Source organism: Blastocystis sp. subtype 4 (assembly GCF_000743755.1).
Source record: "Blastocystis sp. subtype 4 strain WR1 chromosome Unknown seqid_0139, whole genome shotgun sequence".
Classification (NCBI taxonomy): Eukaryota; class Bigyra; order Opalinata; family Blastocystidae; genus Blastocystis; species Blastocystis sp. subtype 4.
This window is the reverse complement of record NW_014569408.1, coordinates 1-27,699: the sequence shown is the minus strand read 5'-3', so window position 1 is coordinate 27,699 and position 27,699 is coordinate 1. Positions and strand designations below refer to the sequence as shown.

The window sequence follows — 27,699 nt, the reverse complement described above, 5'->3', positions numbered from 1 at the left end:
GTTCTCGTCCTGGTCAGAGTGGTCGTGCTGATGGTTACATTCTTGAGGATGAGGAACTTGCCTTCTATCACAAGAAGATCAACCAGAAGAAGAAATAAGAGTCCCTTTGAGCTGTTCTGCGGTCGTTTTCTGTTTGTTGACAGTTACAGGTGAGTGTTGAACAAACAAATCAAATGATAAACCTACACTGCTACTGCTCATACTTTGTCCGAGGAACAGAATTCAAAACCATATCACGCTCTGTCTCCAACTGGGCCTGCTTCGCCAGTCGTTGATTTGTCTTTGCAAAATGGATATCTTCTTCCCATTCAAGAGGTACTGGATGAGTTAAACCAGTTACAGGATGAACAAATGATCGTCTCTCTGCTGTAAGACTATCCTTCACAGGTTCTTCCTCCTCTATATGGAGGAGCTCCTTCCTAATACGCTTCCAGTCATACTTCGTTTGAGTTACTTCTTTGAACTCTGCTTCTGAATTCAAGGCCTCACCATGGAACAGAGGAATGTCATACAAATTGGTCTTCTCCAAAGCTAATTCAGCCTTAGGAGAAGGAACGAATAATCGATTTGCTGCTTCAATTGCCTCTTCTGAAATCACCACTTCAGTATGTTCATGTTTGTGATCAATGAACCGATTCCGAATACCATTCAAATAGTCCTTCTTCTGATCTGATTGTAACAAGTTCTAAAAATGATCTCTTCATTTGATCCTCACATAACACACTTGGTAATCTCGTTTCAATGTTCCATGTACTGATAACTTCCCAGCATCAACCACACTTCTCCATACCAATTGGAGTGTTCCCATTGAAGGACTCTGAAGGATTCGTTCAAGGGTGTGTGCTGCAAATTCAGATCCATCACCCTGAAGTCGACGAATCAAGTCCATCACAGATGAATCACTATGGAAACAAGGGTTAAACAGTTGTGATATGGTGTTATAACGATCAATCAACTCTTCAGGTGGATTCGGTAGTGGAATCGTTGTAGTCTCAATAATACTCTGCAAACGATGAGGATCACGTGAATGGTTCAGAGAGAGATCGTCAAGGAGAATATCAAGGGATGCTAATAATGAAGAGAAAGGATAATACAAACCGCGTTCAATGTAATTCTGGAAGATTCCATAATGAATCAGATCCAATCCCGAGATAGATTCACCTGTGAGAGCAAGATACATGCCCAGACCACCCAGTGAACAAAGCATCTTCGAAGATGCTCCATCCGGGAAATAACCATACCTCACTTCAGGAAAGGAAATCGAGGTGTTTTCTGTGACAATCGGGAAACGACCAGCGAGACCCAGAGCAACTCCATCTCCACATGCTTTTCCATCCATAACTGTAACGAAGGGGATCTAGGTGAAAGAAAAACAGTTCCCTTACGTCAGAAATGCTGATTTGGTTCAAAAGATCATATTCCCGTCGCTTTGCTGCTAAAATACATGTTTCCATGTTGTTTCCATTCGACTCAAAGAAGCAACTCTTGTAATCGAGTCCCATGCTGAATACCCTCGGATTCGAGCTTAACAAGACAATAGAACCAAGATGTTCATTGCTTTCATACTAGTCACTAAGAAAGAATCAAATAATCACTCACATTGAGAGCATTCTTCATAATGTCATTATAGGACTTTCTGTTCATAGCATTACCATACTACACAATAAGGAAATGCAGAAACATGATCCACCTTCGGTCGATTCAGCACAATGACTCCACATTTCGTTTTACGACTTGAATAGACTGAACCACAAGATTCCGGAACTTTTGCGATTCCATTCTGAAAACTGATACCTCCGGCAATCGTCCAGTTTCTTCCAGGAATGTAAGAGCGAATAAAACCCTTCAAAACCATTCCTCTAGCAGTTCCAGTGAAGTTTCTACCCGAAAGTGTAGAACTTGCAATCCTCTTCGTCGCAGAAAGCATCATCTGAGGAGAAAACAAAGAGACGCAAAAACGGTTATTCTGGAATTCTGGCGCTCCATCATTGCTTCCAGATCCCATTCTAAGTAGAGGACCTAAGTGATTTTCATCTCATTTCCTCTTTAGGTAAGTTCAACTATAGTCGATGGGATGATTCATAGGAAAAGGTATTGCTAATGCGAAAAGAGGAGAAGTTAGAAGCATATGATGATGACAATGATCATCTGTGTCCAGTATGTTGTGAACCCATGGATGAAACGGATTATCGTTTGTTTCCGTGTCCATGTGGTTATCAAGTAATATAGTTGTGAAATTGTTGACTGAAATAGATGTGTATGTGGTGTTTGGACCGAATTGTGAATTCGGATAATCGTTGTCCAAATTGTCGAAGTACGTACAATCCAGATCATTACCGCATTGTGAATGCTCCAGAAACGTATTTTCCTCATGAGGATTTGAAGCCTAGAGAAGATGAAGATTCCGGTGGTGATGAGAGTTCAGCGAATCGAAGTGATAATGGACGACCTCAAAGGACAGATGATCATCCTCTCTTATGCGAGGATTCAGAGTTGGTCCAGGAACTGCGTAACATTCGTATCGTTCAACGTAATTTGGTCTATCTCGTTGGTGTGCCTGCGGATGAGGTAGATGAAACATTGCTCAAGAGTGCTGAAATGTTTGGTCGCTATGGAGAATTGCTCAAAGTGGTAAAGAATTCCAATACAGCAACAGGTAACCGCATGAGTTCTGTCGGTCTGTAGGATTTAGAATAGAGATTGATGAATAGCTATCTAACATATAAAACAAAGGAAGATGCTCTTAACTGTATTATGGCAGTCGATGGTTACAATTATAAAGGTCATATTCTGAAGTAAATACTTTAGTGTTGTTTAATCTCAGAGCGAGCTTCGGAACAACCAAATATTGTAATAACTTCATTCGTGGAGTACCGTGTACCAATAAGGAATGTTTATATCTTCATTGCCGTGCTCCTCCAGAGGATTGCTTTGCCAGACAGAATATGACAATCGGAGATAAAGAATTCTACTTACGAACACACCCTGGGAAGGGTTCTGTTTGGGATCCCGTTCAACGGATCTTCGTATACAAACATCGGAGTTTTTCTCGATTTGCAGTGGGTAATTGTCATTTGCCTCCTGCTCATTCGAGTCCCCAAGAGGAATGGTACTGTCTTAATCTACATCCAAGAGGTCAATCTTTCACGCATTCAACAACAAACGTGATTTATCAATTTGGTTTTCCAAAGGATCAGATGAACCATTTCGATAGACATACGCAGAGTCCGGATATTTCAGACGGTACGCTGATTGTCTTCAGTAGCATTTTACCAACTCAGAAATGGATAACACACCTCTACCGAGAGCCCATAGGACAGAATGTGGATTTAGATGAACTCTTTGGGAGTGTAGGATAAAGATGAACAGAAGGTGTTTAGTTTTGAACAAACAATTTACGTTTATTCCATTCGAGGCTTATTTAATATGTATCCGTTCGTTGCACAAGGATAACCCTTATCACTCCATAAGTAAGTAGCGCCTCCCATTCTTCTTCGGATCGGAACCACTACGAAGGGGAGAGTACATCCAACAACTCCCAAGGTTAAGCCCATGAACATGGCTAAACATCACAAATACGAATCTAATTATGTACCAGGCTCTCGATCCAGGAAGGTACGAATAATATTCATAACGTAGCTCATGGTTACTAAAGTGTAGAGACGAATTGGAGAATGGCAACAACGATTTGCATATGCGAAAAGAGTCATCTTATTGATTCTTGTCTTTTCATTCTCTTCATGCAACAGAGGAATGGGCTGGTCCTGTTCTATCTTTGCTATTCTTTGATTTCTGTATTCTTATTTCTCGTGATTCTTGATGAACCGGAGGAATCTGCAATTCTATGTGTTTCTGATGATCCTATAGGGTGAATTCATGAAATTGAAATCAAATGGTCTTTTAAGACAATGGAGTCATGCTTGTCGAAATCTCTATGAACAGATGACGCCGGAACTGCCTGACTGGTGGCCGTCTAAGCCACTGGACACATCTGATATGTTGCTGAATCTGGATTCCTGTACCATTTTCAATCGATTATGTTATATAGATATATATAACGAAGAAGGAAGACCAATGCGATCTTTTGCCAAAATGGTTCGGAAATTAGCTGTGAATATGACTGTGATGGTCACTTTTACAGATTCCAGCTATCTAAATGCCTTTTATGCGTCATACAAATTAAGCCGATTGGATCGTTTCCCCAACTTCATTGTTGTGGCGGTGGATGCTAGCGCATATCGAGAATTGGATGAAAGGCACTTTCCAGTTGCCTATTATCGGTCTACCGTTCTTTCCCAAGAACGATCAGAACGGGAATCCTCCTATCATTCTCAAGAATGGAGGGAAAAGATGGTGAATAAGATTAAAATTATTCGACAAGCAGTTTTACTGGGTTACAACATTCTTCTCTTTGACTCTGATGTTCTCTTATTTAAGGATCCTCTTCATCCTATAGTAGACCTCGTAGATTATGATTTGGTATCGCAAAAGGATACATCTGTTTGCGCAGGTTTTATGTTAGCTTCGTGAAGACTCATGACTTGTAGGTTTTTTCGTCCTTCTCTAGTGTCCTTGCACTTCTTGAACTTGGTGTTACAGTATATGCGTGTGACAGGTCTCAGCGATCAACCCACAATCCAGTTTCTTCTTCGATTCCACATGCAACCTTCACTACGCTGGACATTGCTACCAACAGATATGTATACTAATGGTGACTTGTTCTTCAAATCCCATCAGTTTTACTGGGATCAGATCAGCCCACATCAAATTATGGTTCACAATAACTGGATCAAGGGATATAATAACAAGATCTATCGACTGAAAGAAATGCTTTTATATCGTGTGAACGAAGAGTATAGTAACATCACAGGGAACTTTCTGCAATTAATCTCTGTTCGTTTGGGTCTCGAGAAGATAGTTTTATCTATTATGGTTGATATCGCGAATCACCTCAATCGATCGTTCGTCGTTCCTCGAATGGCCTGCCCTAGGCATATATCCCTTCGCTATTGTAATTTATGTGGGAATGATCGGAAGCAGTGTCATCAAGATGTACTCAAGAAGGCGCAGTTGCCATGGAAAGAACACGTATTCTTCCACAATGACATGGTTCCTGCATCCCTAAGGAGTGAATCCATGAACTTTCTTCCATTGTTATATATGCGTAATTCGGCTACAACGTGTCCAGTTCCGAATACTCATGTACAACTATTTGATTATTGTTATTGTAGTGTATTTTTGTGAAGCTCGGTGGCAATGTAACCGAGAAGATTCTTCAGTCTCTTGAACCATACAAGAGTAATCGGTCTATCTTAATTCATTCTATTGATGCTCTTTTTTGGAGTTTTTTGTTGTACACACCCCATTTTAATAGGGACATAAAATGGTGCTCAATGAAACAGAAAATCGAAACAGGAATTGGGTCTATTCCACGCAAATCAATGGGGGATTTGCTTTCCAAACTATTCTTCAGTTCTTTTGCAATGTCTATTTGGAACGTAGGTTTTACTTTCTGGATATTGAGCATTCTAGGACGTGCCTTTAGGTCCTCCCGATGCTATTTTCAAGGTTAGTACTGGTTATCAGAAAGATACGGATCCTCGCAAGGTAAATCTTGGTAAGCACTGGAGTCGAGTATGTAACCTATAGGAGTAGGTGCCTATCGTACTGATGAGGGAGAACCCTATTATTTCCCTGTGGTGAAAAAGGCAGAGGAGATTATCCTTGCCAACCCTAATAATAATAAGGAATATCTTCCTATTGATGGTCTGCCCAAATTCCGTGAACTGGCTGCCAAGTTCCTTCTTGGAGATGACCATCCTGCGATTGTAGAAAAGCGTGTGTGTACAGTGCAATCCCTTTCTGGAACGGGAGCTCTTCGTCTTGGTGCCGAGTTCCTTTCCAAGTATATGAAAGGACGAAAAGTGTATCTCCCTAATCCCACTTGGGGCAATCATAATGCCATTTTCTCGGAAGTCGGAATGGAGATTGTTCAGTATCGTTGGTACAAGGCCGACACTTGTTCTCTTGATTTTGAGGGTCTTAAGGAGGATATTACGAATGCTCCTGATGGCTCCATCTTCCTTTTCCACACTTGTGCTCATAATCCTACCGGAGTGGATCCAACTCAGGATCAGTGGAATGAACTTGCTGACCTCTGCATCGTGAAAAAGATCATTCCTTTCTTTGATACTGCATATCAGGGATTCGCCTCAGGTGATCTAGTACGTGATGGTTATTCTGTGCGTCTTTTCGCTCAGAAGGGTATGGAGATGCTTGCTGCTCAATCGTTCGCTAAGAACATGGGCTTGTATGGAGAGCGAATTGGTTCCATCAACATCATTTGTAAGGATCAGGAGACAAGTGAGCGTATTCTGAGTCAGATGAAGATTATTGTACGTAAGATGTACTCGAATCCTCCAATACATGGTGCCAAGATTGTAGCTACAATCCTGGGTGATAAGGAGTTGTTCAGGGAGTGGACGGTGGAATTGAAGGCAATTGTGGGACGTATCTTATTGATGCGTAAGAGTCTGCATGATGCACTGATTGCCAATGAGTGCCCTGGTAATTGGGATCATATTACCAAGCAGATTGGAATGTTCAGTTTTACGGGTCTGGATCCAGATCAGAGTGATCGTATGCTGAATCTCCACCATATTTACATGTTACGTACAGGTCGTATTTCTCTTGCTGGACTGACAAGTGGCAGTGTGCAGTACGTTGCCGACTGTATTAAGGAAGTAGTGATGTGGAAGTTGAATGGCAAGAAGTGATTTGTTTGATTGAACACACACTAAAGAAAAACTCATCTTCATCTTCCTCTTCAGCTTGAGCTTTGGAAGCGACAGGATGTGGAGGAGATGGAGGCGGAGCAATGGATACAGGTAATTGAGATTCTACTACTACTTCGGGTTGAGACACAGACTGAATCGTCACAGGACAATCATCAAAGAAAGCAGTAAATAGGGCTTCATTCGCTGTTAGCAATTCTTCACAGCTAGATCGAATGGAATCTTCCAATACATTCAAATGGTCTTTCTATTGATCACTCTTATTCAACATATCAACCACATTCACTGAAGACATTACACTTAGGATCGTTGCTATGGTATCATTTTGCAATGTTCCTAGTTTGATTCCACCTACAATCAATCGCACTACGCCTCAAATCCTTTCTCATTTTATACTCAATGCATTTATCGCCACTCCTCGTAATTCACTCTTCTTTAGACAAGGCACCATCAGTTTCTCCAGTAATGCTTGCATTCCTTCCTTTGGTATAGATTGCTACCATTCACTCAGATCTATCGTCCTTACCTCTGCACAGAGAAGTGTCAAACAGATACTCTCAATCCAGGCCCATTCATCCAGTAATACACTTGAAGGAAGACCAGCTACAGCTCCAAGAATTCCTTGGAGAATGAGATGTTCCACTTCAAAGTCCTCTGTGTTCCGAGATACGATCATTCGTTGCATCTGACTCGAAGCAGCACAGAGGACCAGATGACAATTACTAGGATTCGTCGAGCATTCTTTGAATAGAGCAAGAAGGGTATCTGTATCAGGGAGATTCTGAACGTGTTGAACAACCAGCTGTGTAAGGAGATTCAGAGTTTCTCCATATGTTGCAGGAAGCAACTTGACCTCATCACTGAGTAACCAACGAGGCTGCCAACCGTGATCCTGTATTATGGAAGTGGATGGAGTATCAGCATTCTGAGTAGTACTGATGATTGTATCCGTGTATTGAATGAGTGTGATGAGATTGTAATATTGATACAAGACAGAATCCAGCTTACCATTGTTCACAGGAGCATTCTCATTGAATATCAAGTGAAGTAATCGTTGCCAGATAGCCCGTAAAAGTTGCGAATAAAGAAATGGAGTATGCAGGGCCACTCCAAGCTCAACAAACAGGATATTCAACACATCACAATCTGGAGTTCCTCCAATCAATAATTCCTTCTCAGCTGTCTCACATTTCGCTATCTCTTGCTCTCCTTGTTGTACCAACTCTATTGCCATCTTTGTGATTAATGCATCCTTTCCATTGTAAATGACAGAATTATCCACAATTTTGGTCAAGTCACTTTTCATTTCGTTGATGTTTTGGTACTTGTTCGCTTTCCGGAACATTGTATTCAGATCCATTGGATTACGTACATACTTGGAATAATCAGGAGCAATGTCCGGTGTGACAGGAGAACTGAACAATCGCTTGGAATCGAACTTCTGGATGTTTCGGATACATTGCTGATATAAAGCAATTCGCTTCTCCCGGATGAGTGTCTCGACATCAACTTTGGGAGTAGTTGTTGAAATTGAGCCATCAAATACATGGAGATCTGTAAGAACGGATTTATAGATAGATTTCTCACCTTGACGAGAAATGCCTTTGGCTTTCGTTACATCATATTTGCCTATTGTGTTCACATTATTAATGAGAACCTTTAAGTGGTTTGTAACTTGTTTCTCTTGGTTGGGAGTCAGTTGTTTGCCATACCCGACAAAAACAGCACTGTGTTCGCAAACGTATTTATACAATTCAGAAAACTGTTCTTCGCAAATACTAGACGGCTTTTCCATGAATTCCCTACAGAAGCGATGAACGAGGATATCCACAAGAAGATATTGCAAACGCTCGTCTGTTCCAGCCATTTCTTTCAATTCATCAAATGGTGACACGAATCTAGAGTCACAATTCACACAAATCCTTACGATCGTTGATAGAAGGGTCTGCACTTATCATTTCCATCCATTGCACATCGATCAAAGACAGAATCCATGGAATAAGTAGAAAGCGGTTTGGTTGAAAGAATTCGCTTGACCTCTTCTTCAAAGTACTCTCTGTGCTGTCGATAAATGTTCACCTTGATGGATGGTGTCAAAAACTGAGCGTATTTGTCTTCATGCAACAACTTTTGGATCACAACATCTGGAATATCGTTTTCGTTCTCCAGTAAAAAGCGAACCAGTGGAGAATAGTCATCCAACACAGCATATGGAAACAAATATTCCAGTAATCTCTGGCGCTTTGCAGCTGACGTCTTCTTCACTTCATAATTTAGTTTCACTTTCAAGGCAGTTAGTATGTGAAGCATCATCGAGTCCACATCCATTCCTAATGCCTCTGCTAGGTTTGGAATATTCTCAAGTGCAGGATCGATATCAGTTAGCGAATAACGCTGTCTTTTCTTAGAACTGAATGTGAGTACTACAGTAAATACCTACGCTTTCGAGTGATCCAGTTCCATCTGATAGACACTCTGAAGCAAGCGATTCTAGAGATTTGAACTCAACCAAAATCAAACCTTCTTTTGTCACGGAAATAAGGCAGTTACCCATTTCTATCCATGCAACTTGTTTACTTTGATCTTCGTGAAGATAGTAAGTTTTATATTCACTAGTTATTATGTAGCGGATAGTGCAGTATCAAATCCTGAAGATGTGTTGATGTCTCCAGTTGTGATGTGGAGTGATATCATCAAGAATTCCAAACTTGTTGAAGAGATTCTTGTTGTTTGTCCGGAAAAGAGTGCGAATGACTATGAAGTCCTTATTTCTGCTGTTCATTTGGAGTGCATCCATGTAGTTCCCCTTTATCAATTATCGAATGAAGATTTGGGACAAGAGTAGATATGAATTGGAGACATGATATGTAGCAAGGGAGCTATTTTGCGTGCAATGAAGGAGAAGGGGCTTTTGAAAAGCCAAACAGTGATGGTGTGTCTCGAGGCTTGTATTCCTTCCAAGGGACTTCATGTGGATTATCTCTTCAATTTCTTTGTAAGCAAGAAAGCAACTGGAATTTATCTCTACTCATACGATGCTGACATCCAGTAAGCGAAGCCTGAGATTTCTTAGTAGACATGCTAAAATTACGCCAGAAATGAAAAAATCCGTGTCTCCCGTAGTGATTCTGAATGTTGATGCTATCGGAGATCAACATTCTTATTTGCTGATGAATCCGTCTGCTGAAGGAGTGTTTGGACTTTATGTTCCGTTCCTTCCTCTGGCTGTGCGAAGTGCAACTTCTCTCATTAAAGGAATTCGTCTCTTCTCTGATCCAAACCGTGATTTGAGTATCAATCCAACATCTGTGACCGGTGTATGTTACAGTCGTATTGGTTTGATTGGAAATCCTTCAGATGGTTATTTTGGGAATACAATTAGTATAAGTGTGGAAAACTATTCAACAAAGGTTGAAATTATTAAATCGAATCGTTTGAATATCATTCCTCATCCTATGTCCTTTTCGATCTTACAGTTAATCTGTAGAAGTGATCCGATGCAATTTGATTCCATTCGTGACTTAAATTCTCTTTTGCAAAAGAATGGTTACACTGTATGATTCATATTGAATTTCAATCCATAGGGAGGTATTCGTTTGATTTATGCTGCATTAAATCGATTCTATAAACATGCAATTCATCATGGAATCTATCTGAATGAAACTCCCTTCACAATTAGTTATGATACTACCATTCCACGTCAAGTTGGACTTTCAGGTTCATCTTCGATTGTAATTGCTACACTTCGTGCTCTGATGCAATATTACCGTGTTCCTGTTGTTATTCTTGTTAGAATTGATTGTAGTTGGGACTTTTCCCTCCCGAGGATCAGATCAAATGGGCTTTACATGTGGAGACGAAGGAATTAGGGATCACAGCAGGCTTACAAGACCGAGTGGTTCAAGTATTAGAAGGATGTATTGAGATGCATTTTGATAAGGATCGAGTTGAGAAGGCTGGTAATGGAGAGTACATTTCAGTTGATGTTTCTCTCCTTCCTCCTCTGTTTCTGGCCTATTCGTCATGTTCAGAAGATATATCCTTGATGTGTTATGGAAGGTTGATTTTAACTGAACTCGGGTCAGATTCATAATGATGTGAAACAACGATGGTTATTAGGTGATAGCTTTGTTATTGAGAAAATGAATGAATATCCTGAATATCTCAGTACGGGACTCCATAACAAGTAGAATTGCTTCATTACCAGCTCGTTTTATGGAAGCTCTTCAGAAGCGAGATGAAGTGGTGATGAAAGAATGCTTCAATCATAACTTCGATTTACGTCGCGAGATTTGGGGAGATGAGGCATTAGGCAGACCGAATCTGCAAATGATTGAAGTGAGAATGAAAAATGGATTGTGATTCAGATTGCTCGTAATCATGGAATGGCAGCTAAGTTCTGTGGATCTGGAGGAGCTATTGTGATGACTCCAGGTTTCTCATATAAGGAAGCGGATATTGAGGATCTGAAGCAGTAGGGATCAAGAATAAGAATGATTGATAGTGATATGGAGTCAAATGGTTTTGTGATGACTCGAGTGTATGTTCATGAGAAGTCTCATTCTCTTCTTTGTTTCAAACAAACCATGTTAAACGTATAAATCGACTGCAGCACGTTTACTTGATGGTTCATCAGCCTCATTCTTACTCAAATGAAACGTAACGCCTTTCTCATTCTCCAGTATCTCTGGTTCATGTTTGGAAGACATACCTTCTACTGATAGTTCATGAGTCTCTGAATGGTTCTGGAGATCAGTAGGAAGAGTTTGTTGCGATTCTTGATTCACCTCCTGTAACGATTCCGGCATCACTTGCATCTGAGAGAGAATTTGCATCTGCGGAAGCATCTGCATCTGAACTGATTGGACTTGAACTGGTTGCATTTGCATCATGCTCATTCCTGTGATCGGTGTCATTTGCATTGTCATTGCCATTGTCTGTCCATTGTTCATATAACCAGTCTCAAATACATCTCCAACCATCGTCACTAATGGCAAATTCCCTGATTCCTCTTGGGTCCGACGAGGACGTTTTGTTCGACTGTGATGAACAGGAGGAATCGACGACAACATCCCTGTTAGCTTTGCAGAGTCTGCACTAAAAGGAGAGGCCACAGAAGGATCTTCTGAAGGAGTTACCACTGCAATCATAATTCATTCACAATCATACTTGATTTGATATTTCCAGCCTGTACATCTGGAGCATAGGGAGTAAACATTTGTTTGTATGCTTGATAGGCCTGGAGAACACGCCGAATGAAATCATCATAGAGTTCATTTTTATCGGGTTGAATCGGTTGTGTGTAAATAGTTTCTCCAAATGTACCCATTGTAGTCATCAATTTCTGAGGTTCAGTAGGTCCTTATTCACTTACATTTTGTTCATTCTCTTTTGCAATTAACTCACCTTGAAGATCTAGCAGTTGCATATAATCCAGACAGTAGCAGACAATCCGAATATCCGAACTTTTCATGTTTTGGTTTATCATGTACTTTTTGTAGTCAATCTGGATGAATTCAGCTGCCTCGCGTTTTAACTCGGCATTTTTGTTGAATTCATCACCGATGTATTTGTAAAGCTTTCGCAATTTCTTTCTCATTGTTGAATACCAATGATTCTTTACAGCATTATCTGTTCTAATAGATCACAATTCATGCAAAAACACACCTTCCAGGCAAGTGCTTGGCAATCTCAGCCCATTTGTTTCCATACTGCTTTTGCAGTGTACATATCATGCTCTCTTCCTCAGGGGTCCACTCCTGCTTATTGACGTTGGGGTCAAGAGAGTTAATCCATCGATTTCGACATTGCTTTGTTGTCCGTGAGATGCCAGTGCGTTCCTTCAACGCTTGTGCTATCGTAGACCAATGCCCGACGCCGTACGTGTTCACAAATTGAATCAGAAACCCGTCTTCTTCTTTACTCCACGGACGTCTAGATTTTGGGACTGTGTCGTCCTCCATAGGTAGATCCTTGATGTACTCCATTTGAAACTCCGGGCGTTACAGGAAACAAAGAGAAAGTGAAACTGTTAAAGGTGAAACGTGATAATCGACAAGGACCCATCTTCCGTGAATATTGAGTAGTTAATAGGTGCCTTTTTGAATTGGGCCTTTACAGAGTTTCATATCGTTCTTATTGGTTGATGCAATTTATGCTTTCAACAGTTTATGGTTCCCTGAAAACAACAAACAATTATCCATTCATGATACAAAACATCTCACCTGTATAGAGAAGCCTTGAAGATTGCTTCCAGAATATTCTCTTCTGTCAGTTCGGAATAGTTTTTACTCATATTCATTAATATTATATAGGATTTCTATCCATAATAGTGATACCAAACACCTACAGCAAAGGTCTCTTGAATTAACGCACTTGAAGCGGGTGTGATGACATGGGCTACATCATAGTCATTTTCAAATGGATCTTCGATACACAACTGCATATTCATCTTCCACATACTGTCGCAGCAGGTTTCTTCTCGATCCAACACGCCTCTCTGTCGGATTGTTACCACCGAATGAACATAATCAAATTCAAAGCCATAATACCAGAAGAAACGAACAAGCAATTCTCCCACACTCATTGTGTTTTGTTTAGCATATCGGTTCAACAGTTGCAAATCTCGAGGTTGGTAGAAGTAGGTATTATATGTAGTTCCATCATACGAATCAACTAGAACTTCAGGGAGATGAAGATTCATAGGAGAAGCAGATCCATTCCAATTTGGAGGAAGTTGCTACAGTTAGTGTTGAAAACAAACCCTACTTGCAGCACAGGTAATAGTGGAGGATTTACAGCTGACTGAAGGAAATGAATTAATAACAACATATATCCATATGAAGAGAGTGTTTTCAAAATAGGTGTATTTAGATTATTCAGCTTTGCCCTATAGATTAAAGGAATCCTTCATTCTCACCATTTTTTGATGATGATTCCTAATACACGAACTCGTTTATCTACAAATGAATAAGTCTTCAAAAGGAAGGTGTTTCGAATGGGAAGAATATTATTAAAACATAAATCACACTGAATATGAGTAATTGGATCTTCAAACCGAATCACGGGAATTCGCGCATGTAAGCGAGACTTGTCAATCTCCAGCATTTCTAGTGATTCTAGTGCTTTACAAACTTCATCTGCAATTCCAAGAACTTCATCGGTCTTAATCGTCTTGTCCACAAGACAGAGATCAATGTCGCTTCCATCAGTTCCAAAGCCATTGTTACTACTTCCATAGATACTAATAATGCTATTCTTAAATCGCTCGTATTTATGGAATCCATCCATTAAGCGATTGATCAAATCTTCTCTACATATAACAATTCCCGCGGGTTTATTACCTAGATGTATAGAATTGTTCTTTTGGACATAAGGAATGATACTCCATAACACATTGGGTATGAAGTGCATTTAAAAAAGAAGGATTCATAGGAACATATCGAACACAGGCAGGCAGACTATGTCGAGACATCATATGTTCAGTTAAGCGAGTATCATCAACAATAAACTCACTGCAGATATGACAATAATGACGAATGAGAGAAAGGATACGATGAACAAGGTCATTATCCAATAGTTCCATTAAGTATGGTCTATTGACGAAGCTTTCAAAGAGATGTTTGAGATTACTTGAAACTTGAGGTGTATAAGCTTCAGGAACAGGGGTTTCAAAGAGTGGATTGATAAGAGTATTAAGAACACTGGAGAGTTCATCTGGATGCTGCCATCCATCCACACTTATTACATACTGGAAGGTTGCATAAAGACTATTGATATTGAAAGAAAGCATGGCAAGATCTGTTGCCTTTTGTTCTACAAATCGAACTGCCTCATCTAAATCACATCCACGAATCTGTTTGTTACAACAATCTATCTATCTTACTGTAACAACCACTTCATTACTATCCATTGTAGAAAGATAATCTAATGCATGGAAATAACGGAATGCATAACGACCTGCATGTTTTGGTGCATAGAATCGACATGTCAATTTTCGGAACTTTTCTGAGTTACTTGTCATACGGGTATAATGAAGCTTACTAACATGTCGTTGTGTGATAGATTTGGATGATTGATACTGGAATACTTTGAATAGACCTAACCAATCATCAGGCTTGTAATCAGCTTCTCGAATCATAATTATGACTTCCACTTCACTACCTGGATTCGTCACAGCAGGAGTAGCAGTGATTGAAGGTGTAATCGGAACAATTTGCATACTACTTGGAGCAAGTGAATCATCATAGAACATCATTCGGTTAGGTTTGAGAGGAATCTCTAATGGAGGTCGAATCGGTTCAACTGGTGTCGGACGAGGTTCTGGCCGAAGTGGAGGAAGGAAGCTGAGAAGAGAGCGTTCTTGGCGTGTCTTCTCGACAGGGGCTGATTCAAAAGCTTCCAGGATGCGAGGATGGTCAGGGAGGGGATTAGGAGCAGACTCATATCGATCAGATTGGATCTGGAGTTTAGGTGGCGATGGTACCAGAAGCGGTGGAGCAGCTCCTGGAGGCTTTCCCAGTTTCTCTATAGGTCTCAGGGGGAGTTGTTCAGGAAGCAAATCTGGCTTTTCCAAGGGTCTGATAACAGGATTCTCCGCTGGTTTCTCTATAAGTTTCTCCACAGGTTTCTCCACAGGTTTCTCCACAGGCTTTTCCACAACCTTCTCCATAGGTTTCCCAACTCCTTTTCCAACTGGCTTCTCTGTCTTTGGCAACGCTTTTACTCCCATCTTTGGAGCAGGCTTGGTCACCACAACAGGCTTCACAGGATCTTTTGTCGCTTGTGGCTTTGGAGAGCCTTTCCCAACTACAGACTTTGTTGCATGCTTTCCAGATTCCTTTGTAACAGGATACTTTGTAACTGGCTTAGCTACGAAAGTTCTCGTACCAGCATTGGAATTCGATGTGGGAGGAGGCACTGGTTTTGAAGTGGGCTCTGATCCCGCTGTACCTTTCACTGCCCTCTTCGGCTTCACAGTTAAAACAGGAGCAATCTTGTCACCACTTATTGTTGAATCAGATCCAGTATTCGTTCCTCTATGAGCTTGATCTGCTTTTCGCGAACGAGGATTTCCATGCTTTCGTCTCTCATTTACAGGTCGAAGTAGGACTGGCTGCGTATTGACTGAAGAAAATATCTTGTCCTTATCGTCCTCTACATCTTCATAACGTTCCTCTACAAAGAATAAATAAATGACACAAAACGTACTAGCAGTAGATATAGTCGATTTCTTTGGCTCATTTCCGATTCCAGGTCGCATTTGACGCATAGAAGAAGAAGAAGTATTATCAACAGACTAGAATGAACTCACTCATCAGAACCAACATGCGAATATTTGCAAGCTGCTCCTCTAGGACAGCTTCCAGAAAAAAGCATATCCCGACACAGCTCTCGATCCATGGTTCTTGAAGGGAATAATCTCTGACTCAAACGGCGTTTCGGTTGCAAGCAAACTCGTCATGTCAGCTCGAAAGAAGGTTTTAGTTGGAAGTGATGTGTATTTAAATGTCGGAATAAACAATTCCGTTGACTCTAGGTTTATGATCTGAATGAGATGAATGATTACCTCTATAGTATTGATTTTTGAGTAATCTAAGTCGCAGATATCGGATTTGGGTTGTTCCATACTGGAGTTGAGATCAATGGTTAGTCTTGATAAGAGGGATCATCCATAGGAGTCGAATATTCGTTTGGTGAAGAAATGGGTATTGGCAAGGGAGAGCCGAAGCAAGCAGGAGGTGCTAGATTCCGAGAGAGTATCAATATGGGAATGACTTATTTCTCAAATGCAGAAATTGATCGGAAGATTGATAACTTGCGCGATATCTATCGAGGAGATCAATATCACGTTGTTCTTAAGTAGTCTTGGTTTTAAATTGGAATTGTAGAAACTGTAACCACTTTTCAAATGATTTATGCATTGCTTTACTTGACACACCGATTCCTTCCTACATTAATCGGTGTGCTACCATTGCTTCATGGTTTTCATGTCTGTTCCCACGACCAGAAGTAGAAAAGGAACAAATTAAACACTTTTCGGGTCATGGAAACCGATTGGATAATCGAAAACATTCAGCTGACACTAACACTGTATGAACAGTTTTGTACTGTTATCTGTAGACTGAGTATCAACGACAAATGCGTATCAAGGCGTTATCTAGAACATACAAGATCTTGTTCCAACAAACATCCAAGTTTGAAATCTTTACACGTTTGTCATCTACCGAATCTTCTTTCTCCAGTTCTGCTACCATACCATCAAATTCATCATCAAGAATGGACTTCCGTGGAGGAAGATCGCCTCGCAGCTCTAATACCTTACGACTCGTTAAGAAAGGCAGGTTAATATTAAATGCCATTTCTTTTTCCAGCAGTTCATCCACATACTCATCCATGTGAATAATCTTCCATCCCTCAGGAGTATTTAGTCGGAGCTTACGGTAGTCACTGTAATAGGGTTCAAGGGTTTTATAAATGAGTTCAGGAGAACCCACAAGTCGCAAGTAAAACATACCCAAAGCTGTAACATATCTATTGTTCACTCTTCTGCTTTACGAACTACTTAAAGTCTTCATTATTGATGAATTCGAGAATAATCTCCATTTCAGGGCCAATCTGCAATAACTTTAATACTAAACAGATAAAATTGGTTGGCCGAAAGACACAGCTATATGCAGAACCGACATGGTCGAGTTCCATGGCTCGATCAATGATTGTTAATGCTGACAGTCCAAAACACTGTTCTTTCCAATAATCGCATTCATAGATTTTGTCTCGCAGAATCTTTTCGATCTATTTGTCATCACTTCTCCAAATCTCAAACCAAGTACTGAGGATTCTGTCCATGAGCATTTCCCGCCTCTCGAGCAGTAGCATTTGCCATTTGAAGAAAAAGAGGTGATGATAACAGTTAATTGTATTATTTTCAATGCAGAACTCTGACGGATCTTATCGCTTTCAAGTGTTGAAGCGAATCGAACACATACTGATGTAGTATTCGTGAGAATAGATTATGGATAGACTTGCAAAACAAGCTGTAAATTATGATTGTAACAGACTCTACGCTGAAGCACTGACGTTATATGGGGTCTGTTGCACTCTTCTGAATGCAGAGATTACCGTATATCTCTTGGATTAATCCCATAATAGGCATGGAATCCTTGTTGTGATGAGTCTGTGAAATTGAAACTTATGAATCTTCGAGCCACCTATAATCACAGAATGGACCGGATTCGAGAAGATCAATTGTCTTCAGTGTCTACTGGATGCAGTGTAATACTTCCAATGAATTACTATGGTAGTTTGATTCTTCGTTCTTTGATGTATCATCTTTCAAGGTGATTGATGTCCATCTTATATTATTAGGATGATATTTAGAAGAGAAAATTGTCAACTACTGTGTTTGATATGATGCATCGGCGAGATCCGCTCATATTTCAAGTAGGCTGTATTGAGACTATCGAATATAGATGCGTAAATTATTGGAAGAGCTCAAAGGCAAGTCGATTGATGGTAATCTACTGATTCCAGAGTGTATTTTTCATTTGCAACGGGTTACAATTCCTCTCTTCAATGAGAAAATGATTCTCTTCCGAACGCTCAGTTCGATGTCATTTGGCTCTCAGTCATCTTCTTTTCTCCAATCTGCAGAATTAATATTCACTGCATTAAATACATTCCGAGTAGACTCGTTTTCTTTTTCTGATTCTCAGAATGTGTGTGCATTGCGGCTTCATTATACTTGTGAAGGCAAGCCTATTACGTATATTCCGACAAGAAGAGGACTAGCACTGTCTCAACGAAACTTGGAACTTGGCACTATAGCTGATGAGACTTGTCTTTCTTCCTCGTATTGTTTGATACAGGCTTACAATTAGTGACCTTCTTTCTTATCGAAGAGAACTGATTGATGCACTTAAAACTCTTCTTTCTATTCCTGCATTTGAGCTATTTGCTAATGAAGAAGTAGAAATAAGATACTGACTTTATTGTAGAGAAAGCGGACGTCGGAAGAGGTGGAAGAGGGTCGACGAATTCTTGCAGCAATGAGTGACATTCGGACGATTGTTAGCGATGTGTTTATGCCAATTGTTCTTGCCGATATCCAGTATCTTTCTTCAGTTTATTTGGATTATCGGAAAGGAATTTGCTTGAATGTGTTCTTTGTTTGTTCAAAACGGCCTTTCGGTTTCTATTCATTTTCTCGAGTGGAACGAATGGGCTGGTTTCTCCGTATTTATTATACTGTCCTAGTCCTAGTATCGGGACTAACAATCTTCCTTACTGTGAAGATCAGCAATCTCTCCAATGAGATGTATGAGATTGATGATTGTTTTTTCCATTAGGAACATTGCCCATTCTTCTGAGTCTACCAGGAATATTATTCAAGAGAACATCAAGTCGTCTTCTCTATCAGAGATATCAGTATCGTCTTTGGATCCAGAGAGTACTGAAGTGAGCGAAATGGATGCAGCCATGCACTTCATTGACTTTCAGAAACCGAACTGGTAGGATTTCTATCATTGAATGATGAATAGGATTGACCTATTCGAGGTAAGAAAGAAAGTTCTCGGAGAATTGTATTTAGAGTAATGATTCTGGTTTTATGTCATATGTAGAGATACGCAAGACCTATTTCCTATTGAAGGAAAAGAGTAAGTGATTCTGTCTTTTTCTGATCTAGCCCCAACTATTCTGATGTTAACCTTCTTGACACCAAACAAGGTTACTATATTCTTCTTCTCCATAATGTGTGCTACGATTTTAATACAAATGGATTGAACATTTATGTGAGGAACGAGAAAGATGTCAGTTTATCTGCAATTCCCAAGGGTATTCTTGGAAATCATTTGTTACATAGTGTTTCCATCGGGATGGAACTTCAAGTTACGTACAAAAGAGTTCCCAAATTATCCTACAACCATTTCCACTCCGAACAGTTATATGTTGATTCCTCATAGTGCACGTAACATTGCTCACTATATGGAGGTGTACAATATCATTTATCATATCCTGCATCAACCCCATCGCTTTCCGAAAGTGAATTCTTTCTTGCATTTTGATTTGTAGATTGATATGATTTTCTATCCAACTATGGAAAATAAGCAGATCTATCTATGGATCAAAGAGTATAAGGAAATTGGTTTATCTGTCTTTCCTTCAGCTCACAAGTTTGATAACATCTTTCGTGAAGTCATGATTTCAATGTCTACTGATAATCAACTATGTTTTCGTCGACTTGTTATTTCCTGCGAAAGAAGTAATTTCTAGATTGCACCAAGTCGAATGAGCTATCTCTTCTATGGAGGTATCTTCATCTCACCCACTGAAGTCGAGACTGTTCGCGCTGCTGCCTACAAGTACTACCATCTGGATCCCACTCGACGATCTGGAACTCTTCCTCATGTGATGATGATGACTCGATCCAAGGTCGCTGGTAATCTGCCTGGACGACGCATAGCCAATCAAGATGAACTTTCAATGTATTTGCGACGAGGAAAAGTATAAGAATGAGGGGATGATGAGGATGTAGAAATGGTTGTTCTCGGAAGCAGCTATGGAATTACTGACACCAGCAGAACAAGTGGAAAGAATGTTGAATACAGATGTGTTAATTGGTGTTTTAGGATCAGGTTTTGCGAATAGTGTTTTTATGTTGCCTGGAAGTGTAGCTGTATCTTTTTCGCCTCCATTTGTTGGTGGCTTCTTTTTCAGTACAATGGCAGAATATAGTCAGATTCGGTATATTCCTGTATTTAACTATAGTATTGTTCCTCCAAAGGAATGTAATAGATTACTTGGAGTGTATGGAGAGATGAAGTCAGATTCTGAATACTGTCTGTCTACCCTCTATACTTCAGATATCTACTTTAATATCGGTACTGTATCAAGTATTCTACGTCAAGCGTTAATTCATCTGCGTATTCATAAGTTCCATACCCAGTGAAGTGTCTCAAAGTGATCGATCATGTTTCTTAGAAATGAGGTCAAAACAAACAAAATAATCTGGTACTCAAGTTAGAATTGACAATCCACATAAAGGAACTCCTTAGAAGTAGAGCTTCTTGAAGAGATAAGCAACTCCAGCCTTGGTCTTCTCCTTCTCGTTCTCATTCTGCTTCAAATAACTGCTAATTATCCATAAAACACATTGCTTACCTCTCCTGGAAGGTCTTGGCAATTGTCTTCAAAGCAGCCTTCTTCTCAGCAGCTTCTACTCCCTCCTTGGGAAGAGCACTGAAGTCATACTCCACAGTGTATCTAAGGATCAACAAACGAGTATATGCAAACCTTGTAGGCATGAAGTGCTGGAGATTCATCACCTTGGTAAAAACCTTCATCTGGGTCTTCTTGTTGATCTTCTTCTCGTCCATGGCTCGAACAACCTTGCGAGGAGGACGCTCAACACCCACAACGACAGCATGAGGGAACTTGTGCTTGTCGTTGGCATTCTCGTTCACCTTCACAATGACAGCCTTCTTACCGGCATACTTGCCAGAGAGAATGACCACAACCTTTCCGGGCTTAAGACACTTCACCATCTACATAACAACAAATCGTAAACTATCTACTGCACAATAATGTCACTTGAGTAGAGAACTCTGAAGCAAAAACAGCCATCATTTCAATTCCGCGGTTATTCGCGCTTTCCTTGGAAAATCAGAGTATATCCAAACAAACACTAAAATTAGATTACAAACAAAGAAACGGGAGAGAAGGAGATTTCCTTTCTATTTAGAATGGGGGGATCCAGTTGTTGAGATCCAGAAGCAACAGCCAACACTCTATGAATCAGAGAAAGACAACGAGCCCAAACTGTAAAGGGATATATATCGTCTTATTCGGTTGAATTAACTTGTTCTACACTTACAAACGAACACAAATACATACAAATAAACATTCGCCTACGACTAGAACATTACCTTTCATGGAAGACCAATCCAAACTCACCATTTGAATCTACTTGACTAATACCACCCAAAACCTACCTTATCAGATTGGTTTGTAACTACAACTTGAATTGTTGTCATTTCCATTTTGTGAATTGGTCCACTCACTTCATAGTAGCCACAAATTGCACTCTTCATAGTATCCTAAGAATTACACGATTCTTCTCGTCTCACAGTTACTACAATAGGAGTACTATTTAATCCAATTTCCTGGTGACCTGGCGCAGTAAAGTGAATTCCAAGGGATCCGATAGAATCACCTTCAATAATACGACCTTTCACAATTAGAATATGACTTAACTTGCTTCCTGGTTGCAAGTGAATGCTTCTATAGTCGACCAACAGATTCATCTCTACGATGTACAGGAGTTAAAGACAGTATCCATCTTCTCCTTCGCCGATTCCATAAGGAATAGAGAATGGATCATCATAGGTGTAGAGAGACGATTTGTTAAAGTTGTGTTTATCATATATGAATCACTGTTGAGTTGGAAACGTGAAAAAGCTAAATCAAAAGGTTTGATCGATTCAAAGCTATTTCATTACCCTATCGATGGAAGTACCTTAAGTTGGCTGATGCGACAAACTCCATTAGTGAATTGTTATATACAACGGATACACGAACACTAGAATCAAGAAAGTCATACAATAAGACTTATGGTTACCGATTTCTCGAACCAATTTGGAATACCGTAATGATCGTGTTGTCATAGGTTTCAACTCAAACGAGACTCTCTGAAATAAATAGAAAATCAGAATAGTACCCGAATTCCCATAACAGATTTACCATTCTCCTCAGGATTGACTGGATCCAGCGATTCCTTATTGCGTTCTGTTGAAATAATTGTCTAAATGAAATCAAAGTATCAAACACACTTCAATTGCTTGGATCTGAATCGTTGTTGATGAGCAATTTTGGATGACAACAGCGAATTTCACTGTTTCACCTATAAATACTTGGCAACTACACATAAATGAGAGAAAACAGAAGAGACGTAGCCGAATCATCAATCAAAAAGCCAGAAGAGAGTCCCATGTCCGTTGCACAAATTCCCATGTTTGGAAGACGACGTACTAGAGAATCACAATCAGTTCTATTAGCTACATAGAACAGTTACAGGTGAGGTTCGTTTACTCATATTGCAACTTCCAAGTCAAAAGAGAAAGGAATAAAGGACTGCGCCATAGACTCGATTTTCGGCGACTGAATTCAAAGTCTATTTATCAATGCCCAAATAACCCTACAGTTTTGCCTACTTTTTACGCCTTTCTATCCTCCTAATCTAAAGACCATTCGAAGAGTAGTAGAAGCTTCTCATTGAGGTGATCTAAAATGCATGGAATTCGATTAATTATTCTTTTGTGCTGTCTTGTGTATGTTTCTTGTGGTGATCCAAGTGAGAACGATGCTTCTCCTTCCAGTTATAATGCATTTGATCAGACAATTGATGCAGAGATAATTGAAGATAGAAATGTTATTCGCTGTACGTTGTTTTTGTCATTCGTGACATGAAGGGAGCATGAAGGATGAGGGCATTGACAAGTTTATATCTATCTATGGGAAGGATTTAGGTTCTTTTAAAGAGTTGGAAATAGAAGGTTGTTTTTGGTGTCTGTGAATGAAGACTAGGACTGACAAACAAAGCAGCAGAAATTCTTCTAGATGCCATTTCTGACGCATTCGAAGTTTCTAAGTGTTCTCTGACTTCTGTGGCGTTTAAAGGTATTCAGGACCGTTTTTGTCCTAGCATGGAGAGAAAAGAAAAGAAGAGACCTTGTAAAATGAATCGTGAAGTGATATTACGGCGATTGGCAACAACTTTTTCAAATTGTCCACTTGAGTCGTTTTCTATTGAAGCAAACGCCTTTTCGGCAACAGCTATCATTGAACTAGCTCAGAATGTGTCTTCTGGTTTATTTCCTTCTCTTTCTCTCTTGAACGTTGATGGTATTCCAAAGTATGTGTTCTAATATGTAGACAACAACTATAATTATGATAACATCGCTCTTCCAAAACTTGTTCGTATTGTGAATGAGATGCCTCGAGGAATCGAGGTTCGTTCGTTCTATGTGGATACTGAAAGTAACTTAATGAAGAGAAGTGAACGATAGATGTGATTAAACACAATCATGGCGATGATACTCCATTTCGATACAATTTCGATGATCGTTATCCTGCTGAGTGTCAGTTCTATTGTATGTGATGAAGTGCTGGTTCATAGGTAGCCGAACCTATTAAGGACGAGGAATTCGAGATTTTGATCAAGTATCAACCATGTATCTATGCAAATTCTCTTCTCGCTCATGGAACGAGTCGAGGTTTGCCTTGGGTAAATTATATGACAATCATGTTCGGGGAAGCCACTTTTGTGAATCTCAAGAATATGGAGATTTTTGGGAATGACCTTTATAAGGGTGACGTGGATGCATTGATGGCTACTTTCACTGCAGAGCATCTTCCTGCACTCCAGTATCTGGATATGAGTTGTATGTGTCGTTGTGAGGTCTGATGGATAGCAAACGGCTTGAAAACCTTTCATATCTCCATTGATATGACACATTCTTTAGAGAAATTAATGTTAGATTGTAAGTATCAGTGAGAGATGTGATTTGAAGCTAATGAGTTGACTTCAATCATAATTGATGATGGAGCCCTACCCAACCTCCATTCATTGAAATTAGGATGTAGTGATGAAGGCGAGATGTGATGAGTTAGATAATCATTTAACAGAATTCGTAGTTGGTGATAATGCTATGCCCAATCTTCAGAAACTTTATCTGGATAGTTGGAGTGCATGAATAGTGGTTATTGATAGACAATCAAATCCAACTTGATGTTGTAAAGCGTGTTGTGAATGCTCCATTTTCGAAGTCCTTGACAATTTTGTCTCTTTTCCGTGGAAATCAAGAGAGAGGATGATTCTGTAGACAATCCAAACATTGCAGAAAAGGCAGACGAATTTATCAACATTTTTACAGAAGCAATTAAAGCTCATCGATTCGAGAATCTTAAAATGCTATATTTGGGACGTAAGAGAAGATAGCAAGTATGAATGATAGAATGTGGATTGAAACAATATTGTAAGGATCTCCAAGTAGTTGCTAAGGAGAACATACCTACATTGAAACATATTACCTGCTTTTAAGTGTGGCTGAACGTGATTGCATTGTTTGTTATGGAACCATTTTCAGTTGGAGATAGAGTAGCCGATGGTGCTGGATATACAGGTTTTGGAGTGATACAAGGCTAATTTGTAGGAACAGTGGCATACATCGGACCCATCTGTTTGTCGAAGCCATCGATTGAATGGATCGGAGTGATATGGGATTGTGATGGTCGTGGAAAGAATGACGGGTCGTTAGAAGACGTGACAGGGATTCACAGGTATTTCACATGCAGAGAGAACGGTGGATCCTTTGTTCAGGCTTCAAAACTTCATCGACGGTATTCTATACATGAAGCGTTTGTGAAGAAGTCATGGTTCTGAATTTCGTTGATTTTTAGATATAAGCAAGAGGGAAAGGAGTCTTATCATTCATCAGAACAAGTGGGTCGTTTCCAATTTGTTGGATTTGATACCATTGCAGAGTTACAGAAGCAAGAATGTACCCGGACTGCTGATCTTAGTAATATGTTTATTTCGGACTTTGGAATTTGTGATTCGTTACTCCTGAATCTGGAGAATCTGAACCTAAGTTGGAATCAAATTGTGGATTGGACTGTGTTCATAACAATCCTCGATTCGCTTCCCCATTTGCGGATCTTGTTGTTGAATCACAATTCTCTCCATCCAGACAGTCATCTCCCTTCTCATTCTTCTCCTGTCGAAGTAAGTCTATTTGATTCTCTATAACCGAGATTCTCTCACTCTCTTATACAAATCTTCATTTCAACTCAATTCTTCCTCTTTTTCCATATCTTCCAAATCTCACAAATCTCTCTCTTGCATTCAATGAAATGGGCTCAATTCCATGTGTTCTTCCTCCATCTTCGTCTCTTCAATCTCTCGATCTCTCCAATACTTCTATTTCAGAATGGTCTATTCTTTCCTCTCTCACGTCTCTGCCGAATCTCAAAGACCTTTATTTGGAAGGAAATCATCTTGGATCAAAAACGATTGATTTTTCCTTTCCCAATCTCCGGTTCATCAATCTCATGAATACAGGAATTGAATCCATAAAACAATTGAAATCTCTTTTGGATCATTTTCCCGCGGTTGTTGACATTGAATTGAGGGAGAATGAATTCTACTCACAATCTCCCAATGAGCGTGTCACATTGATAGCACTCTTCCCACAGTTCCAGCGTCTGAATGGATCCAGTATATCAAAGGAAGAACGTACAGAAGCGGAGATCAGTGAGTTGAGTAGAGAGATGACAGTATTTCTGGAGTCAATTCATATGACTTTGGAAACCTTTGTAACTCAGTCACAAGATACGATCAATGCCCAGTTGGAACGATGGAGTGATTTGAAGGTAGAGTATAAGAATGAGGTTGAGAATAAGCGATTGATTAAGATACATGGCTATCCACATATCCAGACACCAACAGCTTCATCGAAGAAGATTTGTGTTCATGTTCAGTCTTCTGGTGATTCATGTTGTGTCTGTTCATAAGTAGCTAGTGGCAAGGAGATGAATCTTCCTCAGACACTTACAATTCGTCAGGTATTACAGTTAACGTGTAAAGTGTTTCGAAAACAACCCTTTCATATTCGACTCTTTACATATTCTGATAACAAGAAAGTGTATTTGACTGATGGAATTCAATCGTTAAAAGATTTAGATATGGATGATGGGAGTTTCATTGGAATGGAAGATAGTGACGAGATCGTGTTTCTACAATATAGTGTTTGTTAGACAAATAGATCATAGTAATCGACTATTCTTACGAATATATTGTTCAAGAACAGTTGCATCTATATGACACTCAACAATGATCAATACTTTCGGCATGGATTTCATAGACATAAAGAAAAGAATCACGCAGATTCAACGTCTTTTCCGATTCACACAGATTAGGAATATCTACTATTCAGTAATTTAACACATAACGTACTTTCAAGATTTACTGAACCCATACACATACAATTCCATCGATTTCCCGTGAATACCTCAAGAGAAGGAAGATCTAACAATGAAACAGAATCTCTATTCAGACCTTTCATACTGAGAGTGTTACTATAATGGTCTTGGTTAGAAGGATCAATATGACGTTCAGGTCGATTATCTCCTTGAAGAGCATACTTATCCAAACAAATCGTTTTGAGACTAGGGAGATCTATATGAATGGAGATCGATAAAAAGTACTATCAATAATTGCTTGTTGGCATAATGTGAAAGTATTTTCCCCAAGTTCAACTAGTTCTAATGAAGGAAGATCTAATCATCATCCATTTCCTTCAATGAAACTCCTTAATTCAAAAAGAGGAGCAGGATAAAAACACTTCCAATTCAATTTCAGAATTTGAAGACTAGGAAGATTCAATAATTGTAATCCTGCATATTCGGAGAATGATGTGGTGAATATAAGACTTTGAAGTTTTGGACAATTCTTAATACTGCACATCTGAGTATTCCATTCATTCAAATCCTGACAACATTTAGAAAAACTATGCTCTCCAATATGAACAAATATCAGAGAAGGAAGTGAATTGATTGTCATATGAGTAACCTGAGAGAAACAACTGTTTCCAATCTCAATTGTCTTTAATGACATCAAACCATTCTCAAAGGAGAGTGATGTTACTTCAGGATTATAGTCATCTCCTATCAAGAGAGATTCTAAATGAGAATGAAGGATAGGAAATGGGATTGTATTCTCAAGTCGAAGAGGATTCACAATAAGAGGATTATCATCTTTGAATAGTCCTTCATATTCAATCATTCCATTTCGATCATACAATAATCCATATCCATTCTTCAATCCATCATAATAACAACCACAATACTT

The 27,699-nt window shown here is 39.6% G+C and overlaps 17 protein-coding genes across 17 annotated transcripts; 8 read left to right on the top strand and 9 right to left on the bottom strand.

The window, feature by feature from the left end:
* Nucleotides 1-190: 190 nt before the first annotated feature.
* JH06_2302 (putative 3-hydroxyisobutyryl-CoA hydrolase) lies at nt 191-1,927 on the bottom strand (the record flags this gene model as incomplete). The annotated part of the gene is made up of 5 exons (XM_014671744.1): nt 191-685; nt 725-1,357; nt 1,386-1,565; nt 1,600-1,656; nt 1,682-1,927. 5 exons carry the CDS (start codon nt 1,925-1,927, stop codon nt 191-193), a joined length of 1,611 nt encoding a protein of 536 aa, XP_014527230.1.
* A 173-nt stretch (nt 1,928-2,100) lies between these two features.
* JH06_2301 (hypothetical protein) lies at nt 2,101-2,799 on the top strand (the record flags this gene model as incomplete). The annotated part of the gene is made up of 3 exons (XM_014671743.1): nt 2,101-2,220; nt 2,254-2,681; nt 2,712-2,799. The coding sequence occupies 3 exons, from the start codon at nt 2,101-2,103 to the stop codon at nt 2,797-2,799; spliced, it is 636 nt and encodes a 211-aa protein (XP_014527229.1).
* A 602-nt stretch (nt 2,800-3,401) lies between these two features.
* On the bottom strand, nt 3,402-3,644 carry JH06_2300 (hypothetical protein; the record flags this gene model as incomplete). The annotated part of the gene is made up of 2 exons (XM_014671742.1): nt 3,402-3,562; nt 3,596-3,644. 2 exons carry the CDS (start codon nt 3,642-3,644, stop codon nt 3,402-3,404), a joined length of 210 nt encoding a protein of 69 aa, XP_014527228.1.
* Nucleotides 3,645-5,393: 1,749 nt separating this feature from the next.
* On the top strand, nt 5,394-6,776 carry JH06_2299 (aspartate aminotransferase; the record flags this gene model as incomplete). Its single annotated transcript, XM_014671741.1, has 3 exons — nt 5,394-5,498; nt 5,533-5,617; nt 5,656-6,776. The coding sequence occupies 3 exons, from the start codon at nt 5,394-5,396 to the stop codon at nt 6,774-6,776; spliced, it is 1,311 nt and encodes a 436-aa protein (XP_014527227.1).
* Nucleotides 6,777-6,826: 50 nt separating this feature from the next.
* On the bottom strand, nt 6,827-9,348 carry JH06_2298 (hypothetical protein; the record flags this gene model as incomplete). The annotated part of the gene is made up of 7 exons (XM_014671740.1): nt 6,827-6,899; nt 6,923-7,041; nt 7,072-7,160; nt 7,191-7,290; nt 7,321-8,692; nt 8,722-9,230; nt 9,304-9,348. 7 exons carry the CDS (start codon nt 9,346-9,348, stop codon nt 6,827-6,829), a joined length of 2,307 nt encoding a protein of 768 aa, XP_014527226.1.
* Nucleotides 9,349-9,356: 8 nt separating this feature from the next.
* JH06_2297 (glucuronokinase like) lies at nt 9,357-11,272 on the top strand (the record flags this gene model as incomplete). The annotated part of the gene is made up of 9 exons (XM_014671739.1): nt 9,357-9,390; nt 9,422-9,635; nt 9,666-9,842; nt 9,871-10,348; nt 10,379-10,570; nt 10,600-10,853; nt 10,921-10,961; nt 11,002-11,132; nt 11,162-11,272. The coding sequence occupies 9 exons, from the start codon at nt 9,357-9,359 to the stop codon at nt 11,270-11,272; spliced, it is 1,632 nt and encodes a 543-aa protein (XP_014527225.1).
* A 111-nt stretch (nt 11,273-11,383) lies between these two features.
* On the bottom strand, nt 11,384-12,781 carry JH06_2296 (MYB-like DNA-binding domain protein; the record flags this gene model as incomplete). Its single annotated transcript, XM_014671738.1, has 4 exons — nt 11,384-11,934; nt 11,964-12,138; nt 12,169-12,430; nt 12,462-12,781. The coding sequence occupies 4 exons, from the start codon at nt 12,779-12,781 to the stop codon at nt 11,384-11,386; spliced, it is 1,308 nt and encodes a 435-aa protein (XP_014527224.1).
* A 233-nt stretch (nt 12,782-13,014) lies between these two features.
* JH06_2295 (polymerase 11) lies at nt 13,015-13,380 on the bottom strand (the record flags this gene model as incomplete). Its single annotated transcript, XM_014671737.1, has 2 exons — nt 13,015-13,113; nt 13,144-13,380. 2 exons carry the CDS (start codon nt 13,378-13,380, stop codon nt 13,015-13,017), a joined length of 336 nt encoding a protein of 111 aa, XP_014527223.1.
* Nucleotides 13,381-13,709: 329 nt separating this feature from the next.
* JH06_2294 (RNA polymerase GLD2) lies at nt 13,710-16,196 on the bottom strand (the record flags this gene model as incomplete). Its single annotated transcript, XM_014671736.1, has 5 exons — nt 13,710-14,106; nt 14,138-14,649; nt 14,680-15,971; nt 16,005-16,092; nt 16,122-16,196. The coding sequence occupies 5 exons, from the start codon at nt 16,194-16,196 to the stop codon at nt 13,710-13,712; spliced, it is 2,364 nt and encodes a 787-aa protein (XP_014527222.1).
* A 154-nt stretch (nt 16,197-16,350) lies between these two features.
* JH06_2293 (hypothetical protein) lies at nt 16,351-16,892 on the top strand (the record flags this gene model as incomplete). Its single annotated transcript, XM_014671735.1, has 4 exons — nt 16,351-16,369; nt 16,400-16,441; nt 16,472-16,655; nt 16,685-16,892. The coding sequence occupies 4 exons, from the start codon at nt 16,351-16,353 to the stop codon at nt 16,890-16,892; spliced, it is 453 nt and encodes a 150-aa protein (XP_014527221.1).
* A 32-nt stretch (nt 16,893-16,924) lies between these two features.
* JH06_2292 (pre-mRNA-splicing factor) lies at nt 16,925-17,679 on the bottom strand (the record flags this gene model as incomplete). The annotated part of the gene is made up of 3 exons (XM_014671734.1): nt 16,925-17,327; nt 17,359-17,588; nt 17,620-17,679. The coding sequence occupies 3 exons, from the start codon at nt 17,677-17,679 to the stop codon at nt 16,925-16,927; spliced, it is 693 nt and encodes a 230-aa protein (XP_014527220.1).
* Nucleotides 17,680-17,724: 45 nt separating this feature from the next.
* Nucleotides 17,725-17,934, top strand: JH06_2291 (hypothetical protein; the record flags this gene model as incomplete). Its single annotated transcript, XM_014671733.1, has 2 exons — nt 17,725-17,786; nt 17,817-17,934. The coding sequence occupies 2 exons, from the start codon at nt 17,725-17,727 to the stop codon at nt 17,932-17,934; spliced, it is 180 nt and encodes a 59-aa protein (XP_014527219.1).
* Nucleotides 17,935-18,841: 907 nt separating this feature from the next.
* Nucleotides 18,842-20,742, top strand: JH06_2290 (hypothetical protein; the record flags this gene model as incomplete). Its single annotated transcript, XM_014671732.1, has 10 exons — nt 18,842-19,028; nt 19,056-19,110; nt 19,142-19,303; nt 19,334-19,375; nt 19,415-19,450; nt 19,480-19,628; nt 19,657-19,835; nt 19,866-20,036; nt 20,067-20,297; nt 20,329-20,742. The coding sequence occupies 10 exons, from the start codon at nt 18,842-18,844 to the stop codon at nt 20,740-20,742; spliced, it is 1,626 nt and encodes a 541-aa protein (XP_014527218.1).
* A 102-nt stretch (nt 20,743-20,844) lies between these two features.
* JH06_2289 (large subunit ribosomal protein L27) lies at nt 20,845-21,337 on the bottom strand (the record flags this gene model as incomplete). The annotated part of the gene is made up of 3 exons (XM_014671731.1): nt 20,845-20,923; nt 20,955-21,056; nt 21,087-21,337. The coding sequence occupies 3 exons, from the start codon at nt 21,335-21,337 to the stop codon at nt 20,845-20,847; spliced, it is 432 nt and encodes a 143-aa protein (XP_014527217.1).
* A 1,741-nt stretch (nt 21,338-23,078) lies between these two features.
* JH06_2288 (leucine rich repeat protein) lies at nt 23,079-24,665 on the top strand (the record flags this gene model as incomplete). The annotated part of the gene is made up of 10 exons (XM_014671730.1): nt 23,079-23,229; nt 23,261-23,344; nt 23,376-23,693; nt 23,724-23,828; nt 23,858-23,941; nt 23,972-24,232; nt 24,263-24,331; nt 24,362-24,430; nt 24,462-24,530; nt 24,562-24,665. 10 exons carry the CDS (start codon nt 23,079-23,081, stop codon nt 24,663-24,665), a joined length of 1,314 nt encoding a protein of 437 aa, XP_014527216.1.
* Nucleotides 24,666-24,921: 256 nt separating this feature from the next.
* On the top strand, nt 24,922-26,363 carry JH06_2287 (tubulin-folding cofactor protein; the record flags this gene model as incomplete). The annotated part of the gene is made up of 5 exons (XM_014671729.1): nt 24,922-24,973; nt 25,004-25,100; nt 25,131-25,190; nt 25,251-25,575; nt 25,605-26,363. 5 exons carry the CDS (start codon nt 24,922-24,924, stop codon nt 26,361-26,363), a joined length of 1,293 nt encoding a protein of 430 aa, XP_014527215.1.
* A 252-nt stretch (nt 26,364-26,615) lies between these two features.
* On the bottom strand, nt 26,616-27,633 carry JH06_2286 (hypothetical protein; the record flags this gene model as incomplete). Its single annotated transcript, XM_014671728.1, has 6 exons — nt 26,616-26,665; nt 26,694-26,777; nt 26,806-26,877; nt 26,908-27,027; nt 27,057-27,128; nt 27,159-27,633. The coding sequence occupies 6 exons, from the start codon at nt 27,631-27,633 to the stop codon at nt 26,616-26,618; spliced, it is 873 nt and encodes a 290-aa protein (XP_014527214.1).
* Nucleotides 27,634-27,699: the final 66 nt, after the last annotated feature.